Source organism: Manis pentadactyla, chromosome 5 (genome assembly GCF_030020395.1).
Source record: "Manis pentadactyla isolate mManPen7 chromosome 5, mManPen7.hap1, whole genome shotgun sequence".
Classification (NCBI taxonomy): domain Eukaryota; kingdom Metazoa; phylum Chordata; class Mammalia; order Pholidota; family Manidae; genus Manis; species Manis pentadactyla.
The window spans coordinates 157839848-157862246 of NC_080023.1; the positions used below are offsets into that span (position 1 = coordinate 157839848).

Sequence of the window (22399 nt, forward strand, 5' to 3'; positions counted from 1 at the left end):
GCATGTACAGAACAGGAAAAAAATGTTTTCTTCCCTCTTTGTCATATGGGCAATTGGTGAAATTTGAAAATAAGTCTGTAAATTAGATAATACTGCACCAATATTAACTTTCTGATTTTGATATGTACTGAGGTTATATAAGAGGAGGTTCTTGCTTTCAGGAAATACCCACTAAAGTATTAAGGAATAAACGAGTATATCTACAAATTATTTTCAAATGGTTCAGAAAAGATTTTACATATACAGAAAAATTTAAGTTTCACAAAGATAGCACAGCCCATATCAATTACAACTTATAAGCAACTTAGGAGTTCATATAACAAAAGATGTTATCAGACCTTCATGGAGAAATTATAAAATTTATAATAGAAAAGAAAAGGGGCAAAGATATCCAAGAAAAGAACAAGGTGTGAACAGTTGTCCTTCCAACTACCAAGACTTATTATAAAGTAATAATAACTAAGAAAGTGTGGAACAGAACAGAATCTAGAAAGATTCATTATATGGGAAGTTAATCAATGTTGGGGTTAGTATTACAGATCAGCGATCAATAAAGAATTATTCATATTTAAAAACAAGAAATTAATGCTCCACATCACTGTATCAGGGAAATGGAAATAAAAACCACAATGAAATATCACCTCACACCAGTTAGGATGGCCAGTATCAAAAAGACTAAGAACAACAAATGCTGGCAAGGATGTGGAGAAAGGGGAACCCTCCTACACTGCTGGTGGGAATATAAGCTAGTTCAACCATTGTGGAAAGCAACATGGAGGTTCCTCAAAAAACTAAAAATAGAAATATCACTTGACCCAGGAATATCACTCCTAGGAATTTACTCAAAAAATATAATTTCTCAGATTCAAAAAGACATATGCACCCCTGTTATTGCAGCACTATTTACAATAGCCAAACTATGGAAGCAACCTAAGTGTCCATCAGTAGATGAATGGATAAAGATGTGGTACATATACACAATGGAATACTATTCAGCCATAAGAAAGAAACAAATCCTACCATTTGCAACAACATGGATGGAGCTGGAGGATATTATGCTCAAGGAAATGAGCCAGGTGGAGAAAGACAAGTACCAAATGATTTCCCTCATTTGTGGAGTATAAAAACGAAGCGAAACTGAAGGAACAAAACAGCAACAGACTCACAGACTCCAAGAAGTGACTAGGGGTTACCAAAGGGGAGGGATGGGAGAGGGTGGGTGGGGAGGGAGGGAGAAGGGGACTGAGGGGTATTATGATTGGCACACATGGTGTGGGGGGGATCATGAGGAAGACAGTGTAGCTCAGAGAAGGCAAATGGTGACGCTGTGGCATCTTACTGTTAGGCATATACTGTTGGGCAGTGACTGCAATGGGGTATGTGGTAGTAACCACATTGTTTTTCATGTGAAACATTCATAAGAGTGCATATCAACAATACCTTAATAAAAATAAATAAATAAAAACAAGAAATTAGATTGCCACTACACACATGCACAAAAAAATTCCACGTGAGTTATGGACTTAAATGTAAAGGCAAAATATTTAAAGAAAAAGACTTGGATAAAGAACTCACACACCTCAACAATCAAAAAGCAAATAATCTGATTTAAAAATGGGCAGAGGATCTGAACAGACACTTTCCCAAAGAAGAAATTCAGATGGCCAACAGGCACATGAAAAGATGCTCCACATCACCAATCATCAGGGAAATGCTAATTAAAACCACAATGAGGTATCACCTCACACCAGTTAGGTTGACCACCACCCAAAAGACAAACAAAAACAAATGCTGGCAAGGATGCAGAGAAAGGAGAACCCTTCTACATTGTTGGTGGGAATGTAAATTAGTTCAACCATTGTGGAAAGCAATATGGAGGTCCCTCAAACTAAAAATACAAATGCCATTTGACCCAGAATTCCATTCCTAGGAATTTACCCGAAGAAAACAAGATCCCAGATTCAAAAAGACATATGCACCCCTATGTCTATCGCAGCACTATTTACAATAGCCAAGAAATGGAAGCAACCTAAGTGTCCATCAGTAGATGAATGGATAAAGAAGATGTGGTACATACACACAATGGAATATTCATCCATAAGAAGAAAAGAAATCCTACCATTTGCAACAATATGGATGGAGCTAGAGTGTATTATGATCAGTGAAATAAGCCAGGCAGAGAAAGACAAATACCAAATGATTTCACTCACCTGTGGAGTACAACAGCAAAGCAAAACTGAAGGAACAAAACAGCAGCAGACTCACAGACTCCAAGAAGTGACTAGTGGTTACCAAAGGGAAAGGGGGTGGGAAGGAAGGGAGAAGAGGATTAAGGGGTATTATGATCAGCACATATAATGTAGGGGGGGTCACGGGGACAGCAGTATAGCACAGAGAAGACACGTAGGGACTCTATAGCATCTTACTACACTGATGGACAGTGACTGCAATGGGGTGTGTGTGGGGTACTTGATAATATGGGTAAATGTAGTAACCACAATGTTGCTCATGTGAAACCTTTGTAAGACTGTATATCAATGATACCTTAATAAATAAATAAACAATTCAGAAGAATTCTAGGATACTACTCTCTGAATAATAAAAACCATCTTTCAAGGTGAAAAAAATAAAAAAGACTTGGGGGTGGCTGAGTAAATCTCATTTATATCAACCCTGCTGAAAAAAACCACGAACTCTGGACAACTTTCTGAAGGTACCTGACAGCAAACAAAAGTAGGCAGATGTCACCAGGAAGGCAACACTCGGAAGAGAAAGGCACTAGGCAATATTCCAATTCTTCTTTGTCTTATAGCCTGAGGGCAGGTCCCAGAGCAGGAAAACTGGAGAGAAACTATCCACCTTAGTCAGTTAAAGAACCAGAGTACCTCACCAGCACTTAAGATTTCTGGGCACAAAGGATGATGTCTGACAACCCCACTCCCCCCCTGGAGAGTTTTCCCTCATATCCCTACCACTCAGGCAAACATTCCAAAGTTCTTCAATAAATCTCCTTTTAAACTGCTAAAAAATAAATACATAAAATAAAATTCTGTTTCTCAAAGGGCACCATTAAAAAAAATGAATTGGCCAGTCAGACACTGGAGAAAATATATTCACAATACATGTATCTGACTATATACATTCTTGATTATAATAGATAATATAATTAATATAGTTATATGTTAACTATTATATAATTCTATTTATTATTATAATTAGATTTTCTAATCACATATATAATATGATTAATATATAATTACTCAAATCAGTAATTAAAAGGCAAACATCAAATTTTTTAAATGGGTAAAACATTGAAAAAACTCCACAAAAGATTTATCTATAACAAAGTACAGGAAACTGTATTCAACATACATCATAGAATAAAAAAAAAAAAAACCACAAAATGCCATTTCATACTCTGAAAGGACTAATCTAAAAAACCACAGGTTGGTGAGGCTGTGGAAAACAGGAAATCTCTACTACCCTGAGAAGTGTCTTAGGTTAAAATATGTGTCTACTTTATGACCCAGCAATTCTACTCCTAAGAGAAATGGGAGAATTTTCCACAAAAATCCTGTACAGAAATGTACATAGCAACTTTATTCAAAACAACCCAAATTCCATCAAAAAGAGAAAGGATAGCAACCCAAGTGTCCATCAATAAATGAATGGATAAAGATGTGGTACGTACACACTATGGAGTATTATTCAGCCATAAAAAGAAATCCTGCCATTTGCAACAACATGGATGGATGGCTCTAGAGGGTATTATGCTAAGTGAAATAAGCCAGGCAGAGAAAGACAAGTACCATATGATTTTACTTATTTGTGGAATATAAAAATAAGACAAAATAAAATGAACAAAATAGCAACAGATTGCATAGACACTGAGAAGTGACTGGAGGCTGCCAGGGGCAAGGGATGGGGTGGTAAAATATTGAAAAAACTTCAGGGTGGAAGGTGAGGGGGAAAAGGGGCACAACAATTCTCAGTCATAAAAGAAGTTGGTCTTGGGGACGGTAGTACAGCATGGAAGATACAGCCCATGATTCTGTAACATCTCCCTATGTTGACAGATAACTGCACCAGTGAGGGTGCTGATTTAATATGTGTAACTGCTGAACCACTGTGTTGTATGTATAAAACCAATATAAGATTGTATATCAATATCTCAATTTAAAAAAAAGGAGAAAGGATAAACAAATCATGACTTACTTTTTGCTACCTCGGCAATAAGAAGGGATCAACAACAGATGTGTGCAACATGAATTAATGAATCTCACACTCATTAAGTTGAGTGAATAAAAGACACAAAAGAGTATCTATTATTTGATTCTATTTACATCAAGTCTAAGAATAGGCAAAACTAATCTGGTTTATAAAAATCAGAAGGTGATGGTGGAGCGAAGAGTAGGAATGGGCTGAAAAGGAGCACAGGGGAATTTCTAGGAAGATGAAAACATCCTCTGTCCTAACTTGTAGTGGTTATGTGGATGTATACCCTTGTCAAAACTCACTGAACTGTATGTACGCTTATAATATGTACAGTTATTGTATGTGAACTAAGAAAGAGAAAGGACATAGTGGTTGACAACTAGGAAGCATACCCTTTTCTATTCTAGTTCCAGAAATAATGGTGTGATAAAAAAAAAAAAGGGAGCCAATCTAACTTTACTTCTCAAAAATTCATTCCAAAAATAGAGGCTAGCCACCTGCAAACCCATAATTAGAAAATGGCTCATTTCATAAAAATGATGAAACTTCGCTGGTATCAGTTACTTTGTGGCAGACAAAATGAGTCAAGAGTGGAACTTTTTTTTTTTTTACATTAATGTGATAGAGTAAAAAGAGCATTAAATTAGGAAAGCTAGTTTTCTAGTGCTGGCTATACCATTTAACAGCTTTGTGATTTTTCTGGTGCATCAATACACCTCTGTGAGCTTCAAGTTCCTTCACACTTGTAAAAATGGAGATGACTCCTTCCTTACAGACAACTGTGAGGATCAAATGAAAACACATAGTTATATATGAAAGCACCCTATATGAAACATATTTATATATACAGCATGTCACATAGTTATTTATGAAAACTGTAATGGGTAAGTATACTTAATAACGCTGCAGTGGCTACTTAAATATTTGTTTTATTGACTATTACATATATGAATACATACCGTCCATTTCATATCTGGACGAGCAAGTGGAATAAACCTTCCATCAAACATATGAGAAAATGGCCCATGACCTTAAAAACAAAAGCAGCCTTAGAACAAGAAAAAATGTTTGATAGTTGGCAAAAAGCTAATCTATTGTTTTATCTTTTTAGTTTGATTATCAATAGAAATTAATCATCTATAAATACATCACAAAAAGGGACAAATCCTCCTTTCCTACTTTCTAAAATAAAAGAATAGGAAAGTAAGCTCTCCACTGAGGCATCTCTGAGTCACCGGAGTTTAAATAAATCTGGCGAAGGGACAGGTTTGTGTAACTGAAAGGAATGTTAATGACAAAAACTTTTGGCATCTTCAGATTGAATTATGTATATCAGAACAGCGATTCTAATGCTGGGGTGCAGGAAGAAAAAAAACTTTATGTTACTATTCTCATCCTTTAAAAACATCTAGTGTAATGTAAATCTCATAATGTATATTAATATATTTTATAATAAATATACATGTGTGGGGGCTGTTTTATGAGTGTTTACTGATGATGTGGGCATCAAAAATAGAGGTCACTAGTTTATCTTATTTGTAAGTGATTTTTAATGTTCCACAACATTTGGTGATATGGAACTTTGTTGAGAAGTGAGTTACTTGGCAGGAGAGGCAGCCCACCTGGAGTAGCCCTGGGCCTTTTTGCATGTCACAGTCTGTCCATAAGGGCTCACGACTGCAGTGCTCAGGCTCCTGGGGACTGGCAAAGGTTTCCCTTGATTACCTCTCAAAATCCCAAGAATCTTTATCATCTGAGGGTGCTACTGGTCCTACTGAAATCTCCAAGGGGATGCACTAAAGAGAGTGCCCTTTAAGTATCTGGCTACTGAAACAAATACCTCTCTTTCTCTGACCTAAGGGCACACACAAACTCTCAGCATCATCTAAGAGGTAGGAATAAACTACAATGATAGCAGTAAAAATTCATGCAACAGAAGAAGACAGTCTCTTTTCTCTTTCTTTGTCAAAGAAAAAGGGTATTCTTCTACTTAGTTTAAGTGGCCCAAGACCTCACATGGGTCAGGGAAGAAAAGGAGTTCTCTAAATCTGCCGTTAATCTGCTAGGGCAGATTATGTATTTTAAGCATGAGAAGAATGTATTTGATCAAGTAACTGAAAGAAAAATGGCAATTTTATTCAACAAGAAGGATAAAAATAAATTAAAATTCACATCCTTCTAAACACAGTAGTAAGAAAACCTTACTATCAGAAAGTCAAGTCCTTTCATGTAACTTGCATGAAAAGATGTTTAACATGGGAAATTTACTGAAAGACTATAAAAAATAAAGTGGCAAAGCTCTGGGTTTATGAATCATTCTAGGAAGAAGCAATGGCACATTTATTAATGTTAACTGGAGCATCAAAATACAACTTCTGTATTTCTTTTGGTTAGTCAGATTACTAAATTTCAAAGAGGTAGCATGTTACGGTTTTACATAACAACTTTGGCTTATTGTATGGCTTACCGAGATCATGACATAGCCCAGCAATCTGAACACAGAGCATATCTCGTTCACTGATCTGCAGCTCTGGTTGTTTTTCATGCAGTGCACGAACTAAACATCCTGCCAGATACCCTACACTGCGGAGCAAAAAACGAAACAAAAATAAAGTTACTCTCCTGTTCAAAAGATGAGTGATATGTGTGGTACTCAAGTATGGTTTCTCAGATGTTCTAAAATATCTCTAGGACACTTAACAGAACAGTCTACTTCAGAATAAGGTAGAAAGACACGAACAATCTCATAAGTAGGACCTCTCGGCTCAGCATCACTAATAATGAGGGAAATGCAAAATCTAAAACACAATGAAATACCACCTCACACCCATTAGGATGGCTATTATCTGGAAAAAAATGTTGACCAGGATGAGGAGAAATTGGGAACCCTTGTACACTGTTAGTCTGAATGTAGAATGGTGCAGCCATATGGAAAACAGTATGGCAGTTCCTCAATAAATTAAAAATAAAATTACCAAATGACCCAGCAGTTCCATGTCTGGGTATATACACACAATAATAGAAAGCAGAGCCTCAAAGAGAGATTTGCACACCCATGTTCATAGCAGCACTATTCACAAAAGCCAAAGAGATAGAAGCAACTCAAGTGTCCACCCATGAATGAATGGATAAACAAAACATGCTCTATCCACACAATGGAATATTATTCAGCCTTAAAAAAGGAAGATTCTGACACATGCACCAACATGGATGAACCTCAAGGAAATTATGTTAAGTGAAATAAGCCAGGAACAAACTCACTTATATGACATACCTAGAGAAGTCAAATTCATAGGAACAGAAACTAGAATGGTGATTACCAGGGAATGGAGGGAGAGGGGTATGGGGAATTGTTGTTTAATGGGTATAGAGTTTCAGTTTTGCAAGATGAAAAAGTTCTGGAGCTTGGTTGCACAATAATGTGGATATATTTAACACTACTGAGCTGTACACTTAAAAATGATTAAGATAGTAGATTTTATATTCTGTGTATTTTACAATTTCTTTTTAAAAAAGCAGGACTTCTGGCTTTGTAATGTTTACAACATAGACTGAAGATAAAATGCCTAAGAAATGTTAAATGCACTTTCAGCACTTCTCCCTGAAAGTAATTCCAGAATAAATACAATTATCTTTCTTCTCCCCTAAACCCTGAGCTCCATGAAGATAGAAACCATTGTTATCTTTTTGGTTTAGCAGGGCCAGTAAGTTTTCAATAAATATTTGCTGATGAATGAAGACTTGAGTAGATACCTATAGTCTGGCTAAAAATAAATGGTTCAAAACAAACAAACCCAAAGAGTAATACACTGGGAGTACTTCATGAAAATATGAAAAATTGTCCAGTTCTTCCCAGCCCATTATTTGTATAATGGGAAAGCAGACCAAAGTCTCAACTCAGTGACACATAACTAAGGAGCCACCTTCTCTAAGCTCATGAATGCTTTTCTGATTTACATTATTTCCTGTCAGGTAAGAACATGATTTGGTTTCAAAGGGCAATTCTATACAAGAGGAAATAGGGGGTACAGGAAAATTAAATAATCAAACTCAAAAAGTTAGTTATATCAGTAACCAACACTACTGGTTTTTAAATAATAAACAAGTTTTGCATCCAAATGACCTGTCAATAGACACTTTCATTATCTTTCCAGGCAAGATGTGAGATAGTTTATAAGGATACAAAAGATAAGATAAGATAAGACAATCATTTCATGAGACAGAAGGCACTTAACTGTAAGTTCCCCATCAGTTCCCTTCTTACCCTAGACTATGTTCAAATCGGTTGTGTGAAGCTCCTGGAAAAACATAGTAACCACCTCCCAACTGTTTAATATATCGAAGCCGCTGAAATTGAGGAGTGTCAATGATTCGGATGAGGAGAGGGTGGAGTTCAATGTGGCCATGGATAGGATCATTAATTACCTAGAAAATTAAGTTTAAATTAATGAGTAATAACATTTAACTCCATCTAAAAATTTGGTGCACCATTCCTAGCTACAGTGCAAAGTCAAAGCTATTTGATGCCCTCAAGAATACTACTTAGGGAAATGACAAGATGTTGATATCCCCTTATTTAACTTTTCACTACCAGACAGATCAAGTGTATTAGAATCTGGTTATATTTTACTTCTTCCTAGTGGATTCTAATAACACAGAGATAAGGATTTCAATCTTTTTATTATGCATATTATTTAATTAGCCTTTAATAAGCTAGTCTTGTAATCAACTTAAACATAATCACTTAACATACTCATTCAGATCATATAAGCCATTAGTACCCATACTGTGCCTATTTTTTCCCTAAATGTGTCTATAATTTCACAATTATTCATTACCCTAAGATTAAACAGGGGCTTTACATATGGGTCATAAATTAGTGCCACTCTATACTTCTTTAAATAAAGATACATCTTTCTTAACTGTCCATAACTGCCTTTTAAAGAGAAAGCTACAGAATAAAAAAGGAACCTGATAAATAATCTAATCCATGATTTTTAAACTGCTTCAAATTGTTCCATGAAGTTCTTTAAAAATACATGGAATTCTGGGAGATGAAGGACCTTATTAATCTTGTTTACTGCCATTTTCTCAGAACCTACCAGAGAGTGCCTGGTATACTGTAGGAACTGAAATATGTTTTAAATGACTATAGTTGAACCACTACTGCAAAGATATCTATGTTAACATGCTGTTATAGTTAAAGTGTACCATGTCTGTACACAGAAATTTATAAAGTATAAATTACAGAAGCTTAATGCTGTAAAGTAACTTAAAGGGGTCACCTGATCTAACATTTATTTGAACATACTGTTAATAAGGAAGTTATTTCCTTTAAAAAGAGCTCAATCCAAGTTGGGTAACAACAGCCTGAGTCAAATAATGACTAGAATTTATAACTTGTTTAACAATATATGTACATTAATAAAGATTAGATTTATGGTTGATGTTTAGTATTAGTTTTTTCCATCCTGCTCTATAAAACCACTTTATCAAGTCAGTCATCTCTAATAATACACCAAGAATGATGTCAAAGTATTTCAGGAATAGAAGGAACAAGAGATGTCTTAATTCAAACCTGTGAATGTCCTTATCAGTCAGAAAAAGTTCCACAATCTTTAAATATATGAAAATCATACACTGGTCTATTCCTTCCCTTTTATATAAGATTAGTGTAACCACAACAAATGAGAATCTATTTTATTAAAAATTATCAAAGAAAAATTCTACATCTATTTTATTAAAAATAATCAAAGACAAATTCTACAATCCAATTTTAATTCATTTAAAGGACTAGAAGTCTTCCGTCTATTTTTCAGGTATATTAACTTTGTGTGTATGTGTATGTGTATAATAACTCTTTTTAAGACATTTACTTCACCCTAAATATACTAAAACAAAATAAATTTAAACAACTTTACAAAAAAGTAACTCAATGAAAATTATTTTTAACTTAATACATATACACACATTCTTCATGTCAAGATGCACCACGAGCGCTTTCTCATCTTACTAATCCTAATAATTACCATTTTAATGGTTCCTTTTCATTGATGAACCAACATTTCTAAACCATTCCCTTAATACTGGGCAATGAGTTGTTGAAAATTCTAATTACATTATTTCATATTCCCTTCCAAACTCTTTGTATGTATGTGCTACTGACATACTTTGATCATTGTTTGCAATCTGTTATTTTTGTTCTTCCAGTATTATTTAACATAAATTACTCTTTATACAGTCACATGGCTCATTTACTTGTCACTTTTAAAGGCTATATGATACTCTATTGTGTTACTAGCCATGAAGGATCAAACAATTTTATTGTCTATTAGGTGTCTTTTGTATATACCAAGCACTGGGTATAAAATGAGTAAGGCTCTCTGAGAAAGACAACAGAATCTATGTCCAGAATACTAAGAAAATAGAATGGAGAAAAAAAAAAAAAAAGGAGGGTCAGTTCTACTTAGAAGAAAAGAGAGAAAAGACACCAGAAAAAGATTCAGAGCTAGTGATTCTAAGATTTAAAACCTATTAGCAAGAGAAGGTAGAGAAAGTGGATAATTCACTCTCTTAAAATTCATTAACCCATAGGACAAATCAATGCCAATTATGTCAAACACTGCAATTCCTCCCCATGGTTATACAATTCTGGCTTCAGAGGCCAAGTGAACTAATTTTAGCATGAAGAAAACGGAGCCAAGAATAAAAGGTTGTCACTCTGGGTTAGGCAATGGTTTCTTAGATATGACACCAGCACAACAAGCAAAAGAAAAGATAGATAAACTGGACAACATTAAAATTAAAAACTTTTGTACTCCAAAGAATAGCACCAAGAAAGTAAAAAGACAATCCAGAGAGTGGGAGAAAATATTTGCATATCATACATCTGATAGGAGACTTGTATCCAGAATAAATACTCTTACAATTTAAATCAGCTGTGGTGATGACTGAACAACCCTGTGAACTTTCTAACAAACAAGGACTTGCATACTTTGCCTGAGTTGAAAGATATATGAATGATATTTCACAATAGCTGTTTAAAAAAAGAGAATAAAAGGTAGATACCAAATTAGGGTAGGAGTCAATTCTTTTTCAACTGTACTGCTGATGAAGCTAACTAGATCTTATAAGGTATCAATTTTATCACTATATGGTGACTCAAGTACTTAGTACCTTTAAAAGTTATTTTCTACAACTGTAATTTATACTTTACAAATGAGATTAAACAATTTCCTGTTTCTGAAGAAAAACAGAAAAAAAAATACCAAATGAAACCACTGGCTGCCTTAACTATTATTTCAAAAATATTTTTGTTGTGAATTATAACTGTGAAAATGTGATCTCAGAGATCATCTGAAATGATTCCACCTAATAAAGAAAACTCACCTTCTGAACTATGCCCTACCTGCTTCTACATCCTATGCTGCTGGTACTGAGGAAGGAGAAAATAAAATACAGGACAGCAACTTTCTTCCAATTGCAGGAAGGACCAAATAGTTAGATACCGTCTTTGGTAAGTGATCATTCTATTTATTTCTTCATAAAAAGAATGAACTATTTTAATATTAGGTAATTTTTTCAGAAAGGGCTGGGATTTGATTATTCTTCAAATAAAATATCTGTTGGAAGAGCAGCTACTTTGTCTATAAAAGAACATTCTTATAGGACTGAACCAAATGAATTCATTAAATATTTTCAAACATGGCTTTCAATGGAAGATAAGCAGGCTAACTTGCAAAAGTAAAACTGAAACGTGTTCGCATAAGGATCTGAGAAAACTCAAACACTATACATTAAATACATAAAATACCTGATGAAAAATACAAATGATCACCCAAAAGGGTGCAAAAGGGGAATGAGTAGGGCCACATTCTTCTAGATCTGAAACTATTATTTAACCTATAGATGCCAAAAGGGTGAACAGTAAGGTACACTTCATGTCACAAACCAATTGAGAAACATTTTTGAAATTATGGTATTAGAATTATCCTGAAGAGTTTGTGAAAAAATGCAAATTTTGGGGTCTCGACTCTACATTCCCAGAATCAGAATTTCTGGGATCGGGGCCAGCTGATAGCTTGCTAAAATGATTCTTGGGACACTGGGTCTGAAAAACAAGGTTTCTGATGTCTAGAAGGGCCTCGAAGAGGAGAATATCAACAATTATTGATAGATTAAACTTTAGGAATACGTCCACACTTTGGACTAGTATTTGACAAAAAAGTCTACCAAATTTAAGAAAATTTAGTACAACTTTAAAAGTTATTCTATGACTGAGGGGTAATTAGAGCTATGTGTGCTGATGTGAATGATTCTCAAAAATACAATGTTAAATGAGTTTAGAAGGTTACTTCCTGTGAAATAGTTTATATAAAAATTTTAAAACGTGAAACAATACTATACATTGTTTATAGCTACATACACATGTAGTAAAAGTAAAAAAGTATTTATGAAAATGATTAAACCAAATTCTGAACAGGGATTACTTTTCAGGGAGAAAGGACAAAAACAGAATTGAGAAGGGGTACATAGGAGGCCTACTGTTTCTAATATTCTGTTGTAAAAACAATAGATCTGAAGTAAATTAGGCAAAATGTTAAGCTCTGACAAATTGGGTAGTGGTCTACTTATGCTTTTCCATATACTTAAAATACTTCAGTTTTTTTTCTGATTTAAATATTCTGTTATTTTAGAACATGCAGCAAGTTTAGAAAAGTAAAAATCCATTATGCACAATTCTATTACTGAGATTCCTTCCATTATTTTTTAAACGAATTCTACATAATTGAGTTATATCATTTTATATTAAAAAATACGATCATAAACTCATATTCCTCTTACCTTCATTGTATCAACAGAAATCTCACCCAGTCGTTGGATATAATTAAGCAGCTTCTTTCTCTCCCCCAAGGTTCTACAATTATAACAGGATAAGCAAACATCATTATTTGCTTAATAATAATTCCTATAGTATATAATAAACTCTAGGTTATCTATACTAATAAAAATATGTCATATTAGAATTCATAATTCAAACATGCTCCTCCTAGAAACTCTCTTTCCTCTGCTTCTAAGACATGAAACCCCCCCAGGAAGAGTTTCTGCTCTTGGGATTTCAACATCTCCTACATCTCTACTGAATGCTCAGTTTATACTTGAAACTTATTTTAACCTAACTGAAGTCAACACCTATCCTCATGATCCTGAATTTGCATGGCTCACGTAAGTGAAAACTCAACATAGCATTCTTTAAAGTAGAGCATAATATCAAAATAGAAATACCATTTGACCCAGGAATTCCACTTCTAGGAATTTACCCCAAGAATGCAGCACTCCAGTTTGAAAAAGACAGATGCACCCCTATGTTTATCGCTGCACTATTTACAATAGCCAAGATATGGAAGCAACCTAAGTGTCCATCAGTAGATGAATGGATAAAGAAGATGTGGTACATATACACAATGGAGTATTACTCAGCCATAAGAAAAAAACAAATCCTACCATTCGCAACAACATGGATGGAGCTAGAGGGTATTATGTTCAGTGAAATAAGCCAGGTGGAGAAACACAAGTACCAAATGATTTCACTCATATGTGGAGTATAAGAACAAAAGAAAACTGAAGGAACAAAACAGCAGCAGAAGCACAGAACCCAAGAATGGACTAATAGTTACCAAAGGGAAAGGGACTGGGTAGGACGGGTGGGAAGGGAGGGATAAGGGTGGGAAAAAAAGAAAGGGGACATTACGATTAGCATGTATAGTGTGCGGGGGGCACAGGGAGGGCTGTGCAACACAAAGATGACAAATAGTGATTTTACAGCATCTTACTATGTTGATGGACAGTGACTGTGAATGGGGGATGTGGGGGGGACTTGGTGAAGGGGGAGCCTAGTAAACATAATGTCCTTCATGTGATTATAGATTAATGATACCAAAATAAAATTAAAAAATAAAAATAAAAAAATAAAGTAGAGCATGATAATGAAAAAAGGACTTTGGAATCAGAATTGACTCTCATCTCCACATGTTATCTGTGTGACCTAGGGCAAATCACTTAAATTTTCAGGACATTGATTTCTCATTTATAGCACAGGGATAATACCTCACAAGGATTTACCCCACAGGGCGAGAGAGGGATTAAACAGTGTGTTTCTGCAGTGGTTTACAATAAAAACTCAGTTCCTGCCCTTGAGAACTACAGGAGAACTTCAACTATGATCACAGGTGTTACAGAAATTATAACTGATTATAAATTGAATATTTATCCCATCAGTTGTTTTAACTACAAGAACCCAGGAGCTTATATAACTAAAGAGTGAATATGTATACAAGGTTACCTAAATTGGCCAAAGATGTTATATATGGGAAGGCTACATTTGTTTAACAAACTGAGCCTCTGTCATATCAAAGAGAAGTAATTGTTGGTTACTGCAGTTAAGATACAGTCAAATCAAATGCAAATGTCTAGGATACAAAGCAAGCCTTGGAAATGTAGAAGATTCCTTGGTAGGGGTGGCTGTTGGGTGCATGATCAGTCCATGGATGGATTATTTTATTGATTATAGTGGTGAATTACAAAGGTTCGAGTTTGACTTATGAGAACCAGGTATGACTCATGCACAAATTAAACACATATGAAGGTTTTAGCTTTATTTATATCCATCTTCCTTTGTCAGTAATCTCTCTTAATACTCCCATTTTGAGAAAGAACTTCATAGGAATTAAACAGTTTGAAATCCTGTAATTCACTATCCTGCATCATTTACACTTACAATAGGTTCAGGCATATCAGCCTGACATCCAGATAAATGTCAAAAGAAGCATCAGGCAAGGAGTTAGTCTTTACTGATCTACTAGCTAATTAGATTGAAAAATAAATCCTTTGCTAAAAGCCCTAGACAGACTTGAATTCAGGAGCACTACAACTGGCCTCTATGCTGTACCCTGACATCTACTATAACTACTAAAACTAAGAATGACTTTCTTGAGATGTAGGGAAACATTATTACAACTGATTAATCATTAAAGCAACATATCTCATGTTTTATTATTCCCCTAGCCTCCTCATCAGTTTGACATAACAAGCGCAGGAAAAAGACCAAGTTATGTGAAGTACCTATAGGTGAGCTATAACTGACCAGGTTAAGTAGTTACACAGTTGAGCATAATAGGAGTCATAGCATGAAGTGCCAAATCTAAACCAACCTCACTGCCCAGTGTTTTCCTTAACCAATACTACAGTAAATCTCTTTTACAAGTATTTATTTTGCCATAGCCATTGCCAAAACAAAACAAAAAACCCTCCAGTGGCTCTCGTCACACATTTTAATCAGTGATATCTTCATGAAGAATCTCTTTTTGGGTTTTAATTAAGTGATGACTACTGGGTCATGGACTATAGTTAAATTATAGTAAGATTTTATTGCTGTATTTCATTTTTTCTGAAATCTAATGCTTCTTACAACTGATGTGTACAGTTAATGTGACAATGTTTCTTATTTCCTAGAAAAACCTCAAAAATCAACAGTTAATCATAAAACTGAGGAATTATAAGAAGTACTTGTTTAAACTGGATTCCCCCTAGAAAGCAGAGTCTAGGACAAGAGTTTGCATACAGGTCATTTATTTTGGGACATGAATCCTATGAATGTAAGTGGGGGACTAGGAAAGGTGAAAGAGGAAATGGCGGGAAACAGCGTCAGGGTGCAGTAATGCTGGTTGCACTTATGGTACCATATGAACATCCTCAGCAGATCCTACTGGAATCTTCAAAGGCAGCTCTGTCCAGCAGAACTTTCTCATGACGGAAATGTTCTGTACCTGCCCTGTCCAACATGGTAGCCGCCAGCCGTAAGTGGTTATTGAGCACTTGTAACATGGCTAGCATAACTGGGGAATTGAAAATTTAATTATAATAAATTTAAACATATATATACTGACTGCTGTATAGAAAAAACATAGTTCTGAAGAGTCCTGCAGAAGCCACCTAGAGTTACGAGGTGCACACAAAAGCTGTGCCTGTAGTGGTTCTTTTGGAAGTTTGTTTATTCTTTTCACTCATGTGTCCCAAGTTCCTGGAATAATACCTAATACACAGTGAGCCCTCCAGAAATATCTGTTGCATATATCAATAGTATTTGGGTCCACAAAGTATACAGTTCCCTTTCAAAGGAAGACACTATCAGAATGAATTCCATTCAATTAAAATAGTAAGAATTATTATACATAAGAAATAGGGAGTAAGGAGGACTTTGAGGGGATTGAGAGGGCTGAAATTTGACTACGAAAGAGGCAAGAGGAGGGCCCTGAAGATTACTACATCTAAAGGACACATTAAAAGTCAGTTAGTTAAATGTGCTAAGGTGGTCTTTTTTCACAATCTAATTCCATTATCAATCACTAAGCAGTGGTGCATGAAGTTATTCAGTATACTCCTTTGTTTTCATTCTTTAGTTACTGTTAACTACAAACAACATTCAGCTAAGTGGAATTCCAGAACAAAAGAGTCTTTCACCACTGTTGCCAATTCTCTAATAAAAACAAAGTCTCCATTTTAAGGAATATTTAATTATTTGGCTCCTCAACTGAGATCTTTAAAGTGGACCTACACAAACCTAGAGCCTAGAAACTTCAGCCACACACAGGGATCTCTACCGATATATATATAGTTTATTAAGGGCTTATCATATGCTCATCAGTTTACATACATTACATTGTCTCATTATTATTATCCATTTCATAGGTGCAGAAGCTGAAGGGTTAAATAACTTGTCCCAAATCACACAACTAAAAAATGCCAAATTACCTTGGATAATGTCTTTAAATCTAATACCAGAGATACATTCCAGTCTTAAGACAGCTGCAAAAAGTCCTAGAAATAGACTTCAAGATAGAGTTGTAGCCTTAATTTTTCTTGCCAACATTTTTTTTTCTGTTGGTTCTATTTTCTAGTTATGTTGGGTATATTTTTTTCTGTGTATAATTCAATTATTCTTAACTTGAGAGTAAAAAATTTTCTAGGTTTATAATTAAATTATTCTGACCTTAAGAGAAAAACATTGGTCACTGTAAATTTCATTGAAGGCTTGTCAGCAAAATTTTTAAAATAGGAGCCATTAGTAACATTAAACATAAGACACACACAGCAAAAACCAACAAAAACAACTGTGTTAACAGGCAGGGGATTCTGTTTTAAAACTTTGTAGATTTAAAAGGAGGACAGTTAATGACAGAGATTGTGGGCTTTTTCCCTCAAAGGCAAATAAAAAGGTCAAAGTGTGCTTGGCTATAACTTGAATTTTATCATTCTTACCTTATTCCAAGATTTTCAAGATGGGACTCATCAAGATAGGGCAGTAATGAGCCTGTGACTTTATTTTCTATGGAATAAAAGAGAGAAAAAAGATGAATCATTTCAGTATTTACAGCATATGCTTCTCGATTTCTTCAATTTGGATCTCCTAAAATTGACTCAGATCAACATTTACTGAGCACCCACTACAGGTGGACTGTGCTGAGTACCACTTTTTTGATTTGCCACTTGGAAAGCCTTAATTTTAACTAGATAACTATCCCGGGAGGCTTTTTTTGATAAATCAGGTGAAAAATGTAAAGTTAGTGGAGTAAATTATTTGCAAGGAAGTTCAGCTGCAAAACCACCACTTCCTTCTAGAACAGGTAAGGCTGGGGTGGGGGTAGGTAAAGAAAGGTAGTCTATTGTTATTCAAAGAGTCAGGTCAAAACCGTAGCCTGTGGGTGCCCAACTTAGTGATTTAGTTTCAAAACCTCCAAAGAAAGGATATAACACTTGATTTTAAAAGACATATATGTGGTTTATTTCTTCTATATAATTAATTCTAGTCCTTTCTGACCTCAGATACCAGAACTCTGGAGTATTTTCAAACAATCTTCTTTCTAAAGGTAACAGAAAATGAGGAAGTAATTTTTCAAGAAGAAAAAATGTTTCAATGAAAATTGCATTTATTGTATTTTTCTACCATAAAAAACTATCCGATGTAAAAAATCCAAACAATATAAAAATATAAAATATCAACTTACTTAAATTCTCCCATTAACTAATGTTAACATTTTGGGTAGTATCATTCGAGATATTTATGCCAAGTACATAATTTTACACAAATGAAATTATGTTGTTTATGTATTTTTTCATACCCAATATATATCATAAGGATCTTTCTTGTCAATTATTAAACATCACCTTCAACTGCTGTCTTGTACCATAATACATTTAACCTATTGTTTCTGAGCCTTATGCTCCTTACCTCTAAAATGAGTATACTACAGAGATTTGTGCATTTTATGTACTTCAATAAAAAACTTTAAAAATAAAAAAATGAATATAACTGAACCTATGTCAAAGAGGTGTAAAGATTTTATAAGATAAAACATGTACAGAGCATAGAATAGTACTTCACACTAAATGCTCAATAAATAGCTATCACTATTACTTACTACTATTATCGATGGGTATTTTGATCATTTTTACTTTTTTTGCTATTTACAACCAATGGTTAAAAGAATGATCTTGAATATATTTCTCTGGGCACCGTACAATGGCATCTGTAAATTCCTGTAAATAAAATTTCCTCTAAGTAAAAAGGTATTGCCAAACTGTCCATAGTCAAGCTAATGGACACTTCCACCAACTTTACTGGTTTACCCATTTCTATTATCCATCTTTAAAATTTTCCAATCTAAATATAAAATTACAACTGAGACTGAATGTCTTTTTCTGTGTTTGCTGGCTGGTTGTCAATTGTCTGTTCTTGTGTTTTGCTCATTTTTCAATTATTTTTTCCCCTTGCTCTTAGATGATTTTAAAACTGGTTATGTTCTCCAATGTTTTTTTTTTTTAATTGGCTTGTTTGTTCCATTATTGTTGAGAGGAATCAATTTCTGTTTTTCTGTTTGTTTTGTTTTGTTTATGAGAACACTTTTTAAGGTATAGCTGATACAAATTCTGGAGTCTAAAGTAAGTTTGGACTTACTTTGTAAGCAGACTTTAAGTGGACTTTACAAGCGGGCTTTAACTGGCTTAAAACGCACAACTCTACAAGTACAGCCAACAAATATACGTTGAGCCCTACCTACTGGCATGCTATGCATCCTAACCTTAAAATCCAGCTCTGCTTTTTTCTAGCTGAATGCTCTTTGGAAAGTTACTTAACATCTTTGGACTTCAAATACATCCTCTGTGAAAAAAATTTTGATTAGTCTCTAAATTTCAGGGGAATTGTGAGACTGTATTCCAAAATGAGGAAAGGGACCTGCACCTTGTACTTAGTTTTATCAAATAAAACCAAACCTGGACTTAGATAGGTACCATAGAAATAAAGACTTTAATTGGAAAGAAAGTACTGCAATAGTAGTACACTCTGATCTCAGAAGCAAGCAACTCAAAAATCAAACGGGAAAAAAAAGTGTTTCTTTTACAGGATAAAGGACAGGCAAACAGAAAAAAGCAGAAATATTTGGAGAGGAAGTGACCCTCGTGGGGTCTGACAGGACAGTCTCCCACTGTAGTCAGCTGGTTCTCAGAAGCTGGTGAGGGGGCATATTCCACTTTTTTAGTGCCTGCGTAGGTGTGGGGGCAAGCAAAAGTTCAGGGAGAGAGAGAGAAGCCTGACTAGTTTGATCAAGACAAAACACATAAGAAATGAGCAACTGTAAACACTTGGTCAGTTTTTACCAATTAAAAGCATGTAGTGTCTTCTGCTAGCATTAGACAATGGGTTCAAGAGAACAGGTAATTCTGAAGGCTGATTAATTAATCTACAGAACACCACTGAAACAGAGAGCCAACAACAGTCACATTTTGGAGACAGAAAATGTAAAATTACTTCACCCCCACCTGTTGCTACTCAAAGAAAATTCCATCCCAGCATTGAAGGAAAACAAAAGGGGGAAAGGCAAAGAGAGAAGCACAATTTCCTACACCCACCAAACTATTTTTAAGTCTTGAACCACTTAATTTCCTCTCACCCTAGTCCCCCAGCCTAGGCGAACGGGGCTCCACCCCACAAGTGCACAAGTTTACTGAATTTGCAAATGACACCACCTTCAATGACACCACCTTCCTATTGAACATCTCAAAGAATAAGGCAGGGGTTAACTTCACACCCATTAGGGGAAGTTGAGTAGATGTCAAGTGGGCGGATGCTTGAACTTGAGCCAGTAAGTCGCTTAAAACACAGAACCTGTACAATTTCTCATGTGACATGGTCAAGTTGTGGGCAGCTGGGACTTCCGTGGTCAACTGCATAAGGACAGCAAAACATGATCATTACCAAGCTCTACAAGTACAGCCAACAAACATATACAAGCCCTACTTACAGGCATGCTATGGTAGGAAATGGGGATTCAGAGATTTACAAAACATGCCCCTTCCCCTTTAGGAAAACCCCCAGTTGGGTCAAGGGGACTTAGCCCCAAAGCATATTCTAAGGCGGCAATTGTTCAAGGAGCTGCAGTAGCACAGAGGGGTGCCGCATGACTCTGAATGACAGCAACCCTCGGAGCAAGGTCTGGGGGAAAACGTTCTTCGAACTTAAAAAAGGGACTTGAGTCTCGCCTGTCTGGCAATGGGGTGGCACGTTCCTGAAGAGACCCACCAGCGTTAGTCCAACTGTCCCAGCCAGGTTCCCAATCCCCAGAGTCTGCTTCCTTCGTATGGGTCCCCAACCCGGGACGCCCCACTTCTCCTTCCTCCATCTCAGGTCCATCCCTTCGGGTGCCTCAGGCCTTCGCTCCCTCCGTCCTTCTCAGGAGGCCCCTCTGCCTCGGGTCATCCTCGCCTCGGCTCCCGCCTCAGGTCCAGCCCTTCGGGTGCCTCCCGCGCCAGGTCTCCCTTCTCCGCTTTGGGTCCCCTTCGAGGCCCCTGCTCACTGCCTCAGGACGCCCCCTCAGGCCCGCAGTTCCCGCCTCGGGTCGCCGAGCCCGGCCCTCCGCCCTCCAGCCCGGCTACCTCGGAAGCGTTCCAGCAGTCCGGGATCGCTGAAGCCACTGCGCCTTAGGAAGCAGCACACCTGCTCCGGGCCCCAGGTCTGGTGGTTGGGGTGGAGTTCGGGGTCCGGAGATCTCCCTGCCACTGCGGTAGCCGTGTTTGGCGGGGTTCTTGGGCTGCCACCGCATCGGGGCCGCTTGGAGGGTTGCTCGCAGTCAGCTCGCTGCATGGCTATAACCAGCGCCGGGCGCACACGGTCAAGAACCGCGGCGCCGGGTCCGCGCGCAGGCGCACTGACAGCTCAGCGCTGGCAATGAATCCGCTCAACCTTCCCTGCTTACTGGCCTCCTGCGCAGGCGCCCTGACACGCAGACCCTGGGGCCTGGCTGCCCAGCCACTTCTGCCACCCGTCCCCCTGCGCAGGCGCAAATCCAATGGTCTTCAATCCCGCGCTGGCTTCGGGAGCGACTAAAAGCAGAACCAAGGGTGGTGATAAGGCAGGCGGAGAAAGAATGTACCCAAGACCCGTGGAAGTCTAACCACTGTCGGGAGTAAGGGTTCTTCTGGTGAACTGAGTGTACCTTTCTCCAAATGAGTACTCCAGGCTTACCCTTGGCTGTGTATCAGATGCCCCAAATTTAGAAAAGAAACCTAAAGGCCATCAGGCTGCCAGCATCTTCCCAGTTAAAAGTGGGCAAGAAGCTGAACTGGAAGACCCGGGAATGATTTCAAATCTGATGTGGAGGTCCCTTCTTCCATTTTTTACAAGTCCTACAGTATTGCTAGGCAGTTAAAGGGCCCTGGGAATGCCTATCCATGAACTCTTAGCCTGTCTTTGGGTTGTCAGACAGGAGCAGACTTCAAACTTCTCTGCAAAAGAATCAGCCCCTCTCCACTCCAGCTCCTTGCCCAGAGGAAAAGAAGTGGCTGATCCGGTTACCGTTAAAAAGCAAAATTCAACTAAGTAAATAAATAGAACCTCTAATTGGTTTTATTCACTGATTCATGAATTTTGGGCAGCATTCTATCTAGCAAGTAGAAAAGAACTCTGGGAGCTGCCCCAAATGGAAGGTTTTTACTGGCAGATAGGGTGTGGGACATGGAAGTTATAACAAAAGAAAGGATTATTTCAGGCAAGGCCAGCTCCTTTCCAGGGAAGGCAGGGGTCTCTCAAGCTGAATACCTCACTAGTGCTGGCCAGGAAGTTCCAGACTGA

At 36.7% G+C, this 22399-nt stretch overlaps 1 protein-coding gene across 2 annotated transcripts in view; it reads right to left on the reverse strand.

The window, feature by feature from the left end:
- SAMHD1 (SAM and HD domain containing deoxynucleoside triphosphate triphosphohydrolase 1) overlaps positions 1 to 21509 on the reverse strand; it is a 39597-nt gene extending 18088 nt beyond the window's left edge. The window contains exons 1-6 of one of the 2 annotated variants that reach the window (XM_036902340.2): positions 21205 to 21504; positions 17533 to 17599; positions 13060 to 13132; positions 8480 to 8640; positions 6683 to 6798; positions 5175 to 5245 (exon numbers count right to left, since the gene is read on the reverse strand). In XM_036902340.2, the coding sequence (XP_036758235.1) occupies positions 5175 to 5245; positions 6683 to 6798; positions 8480 to 8640; positions 13060 to 13132; positions 17533 to 17599; positions 21205 to 21412 (696 nt within the window). In that variant the 5' untranslated portion in view covers positions 21413 to 21504. Of the gene's footprint in view, positions 1 to 5174; positions 5246 to 6682; positions 6799 to 8479; positions 8641 to 13059; positions 13133 to 17532; positions 17600 to 21204 lie in introns of both variants that reach the window. The other variant, XM_036902341.2, reaches the window with a different exon arrangement.
- Positions 21510 to 22399: the final 890 nt, after the last annotated feature.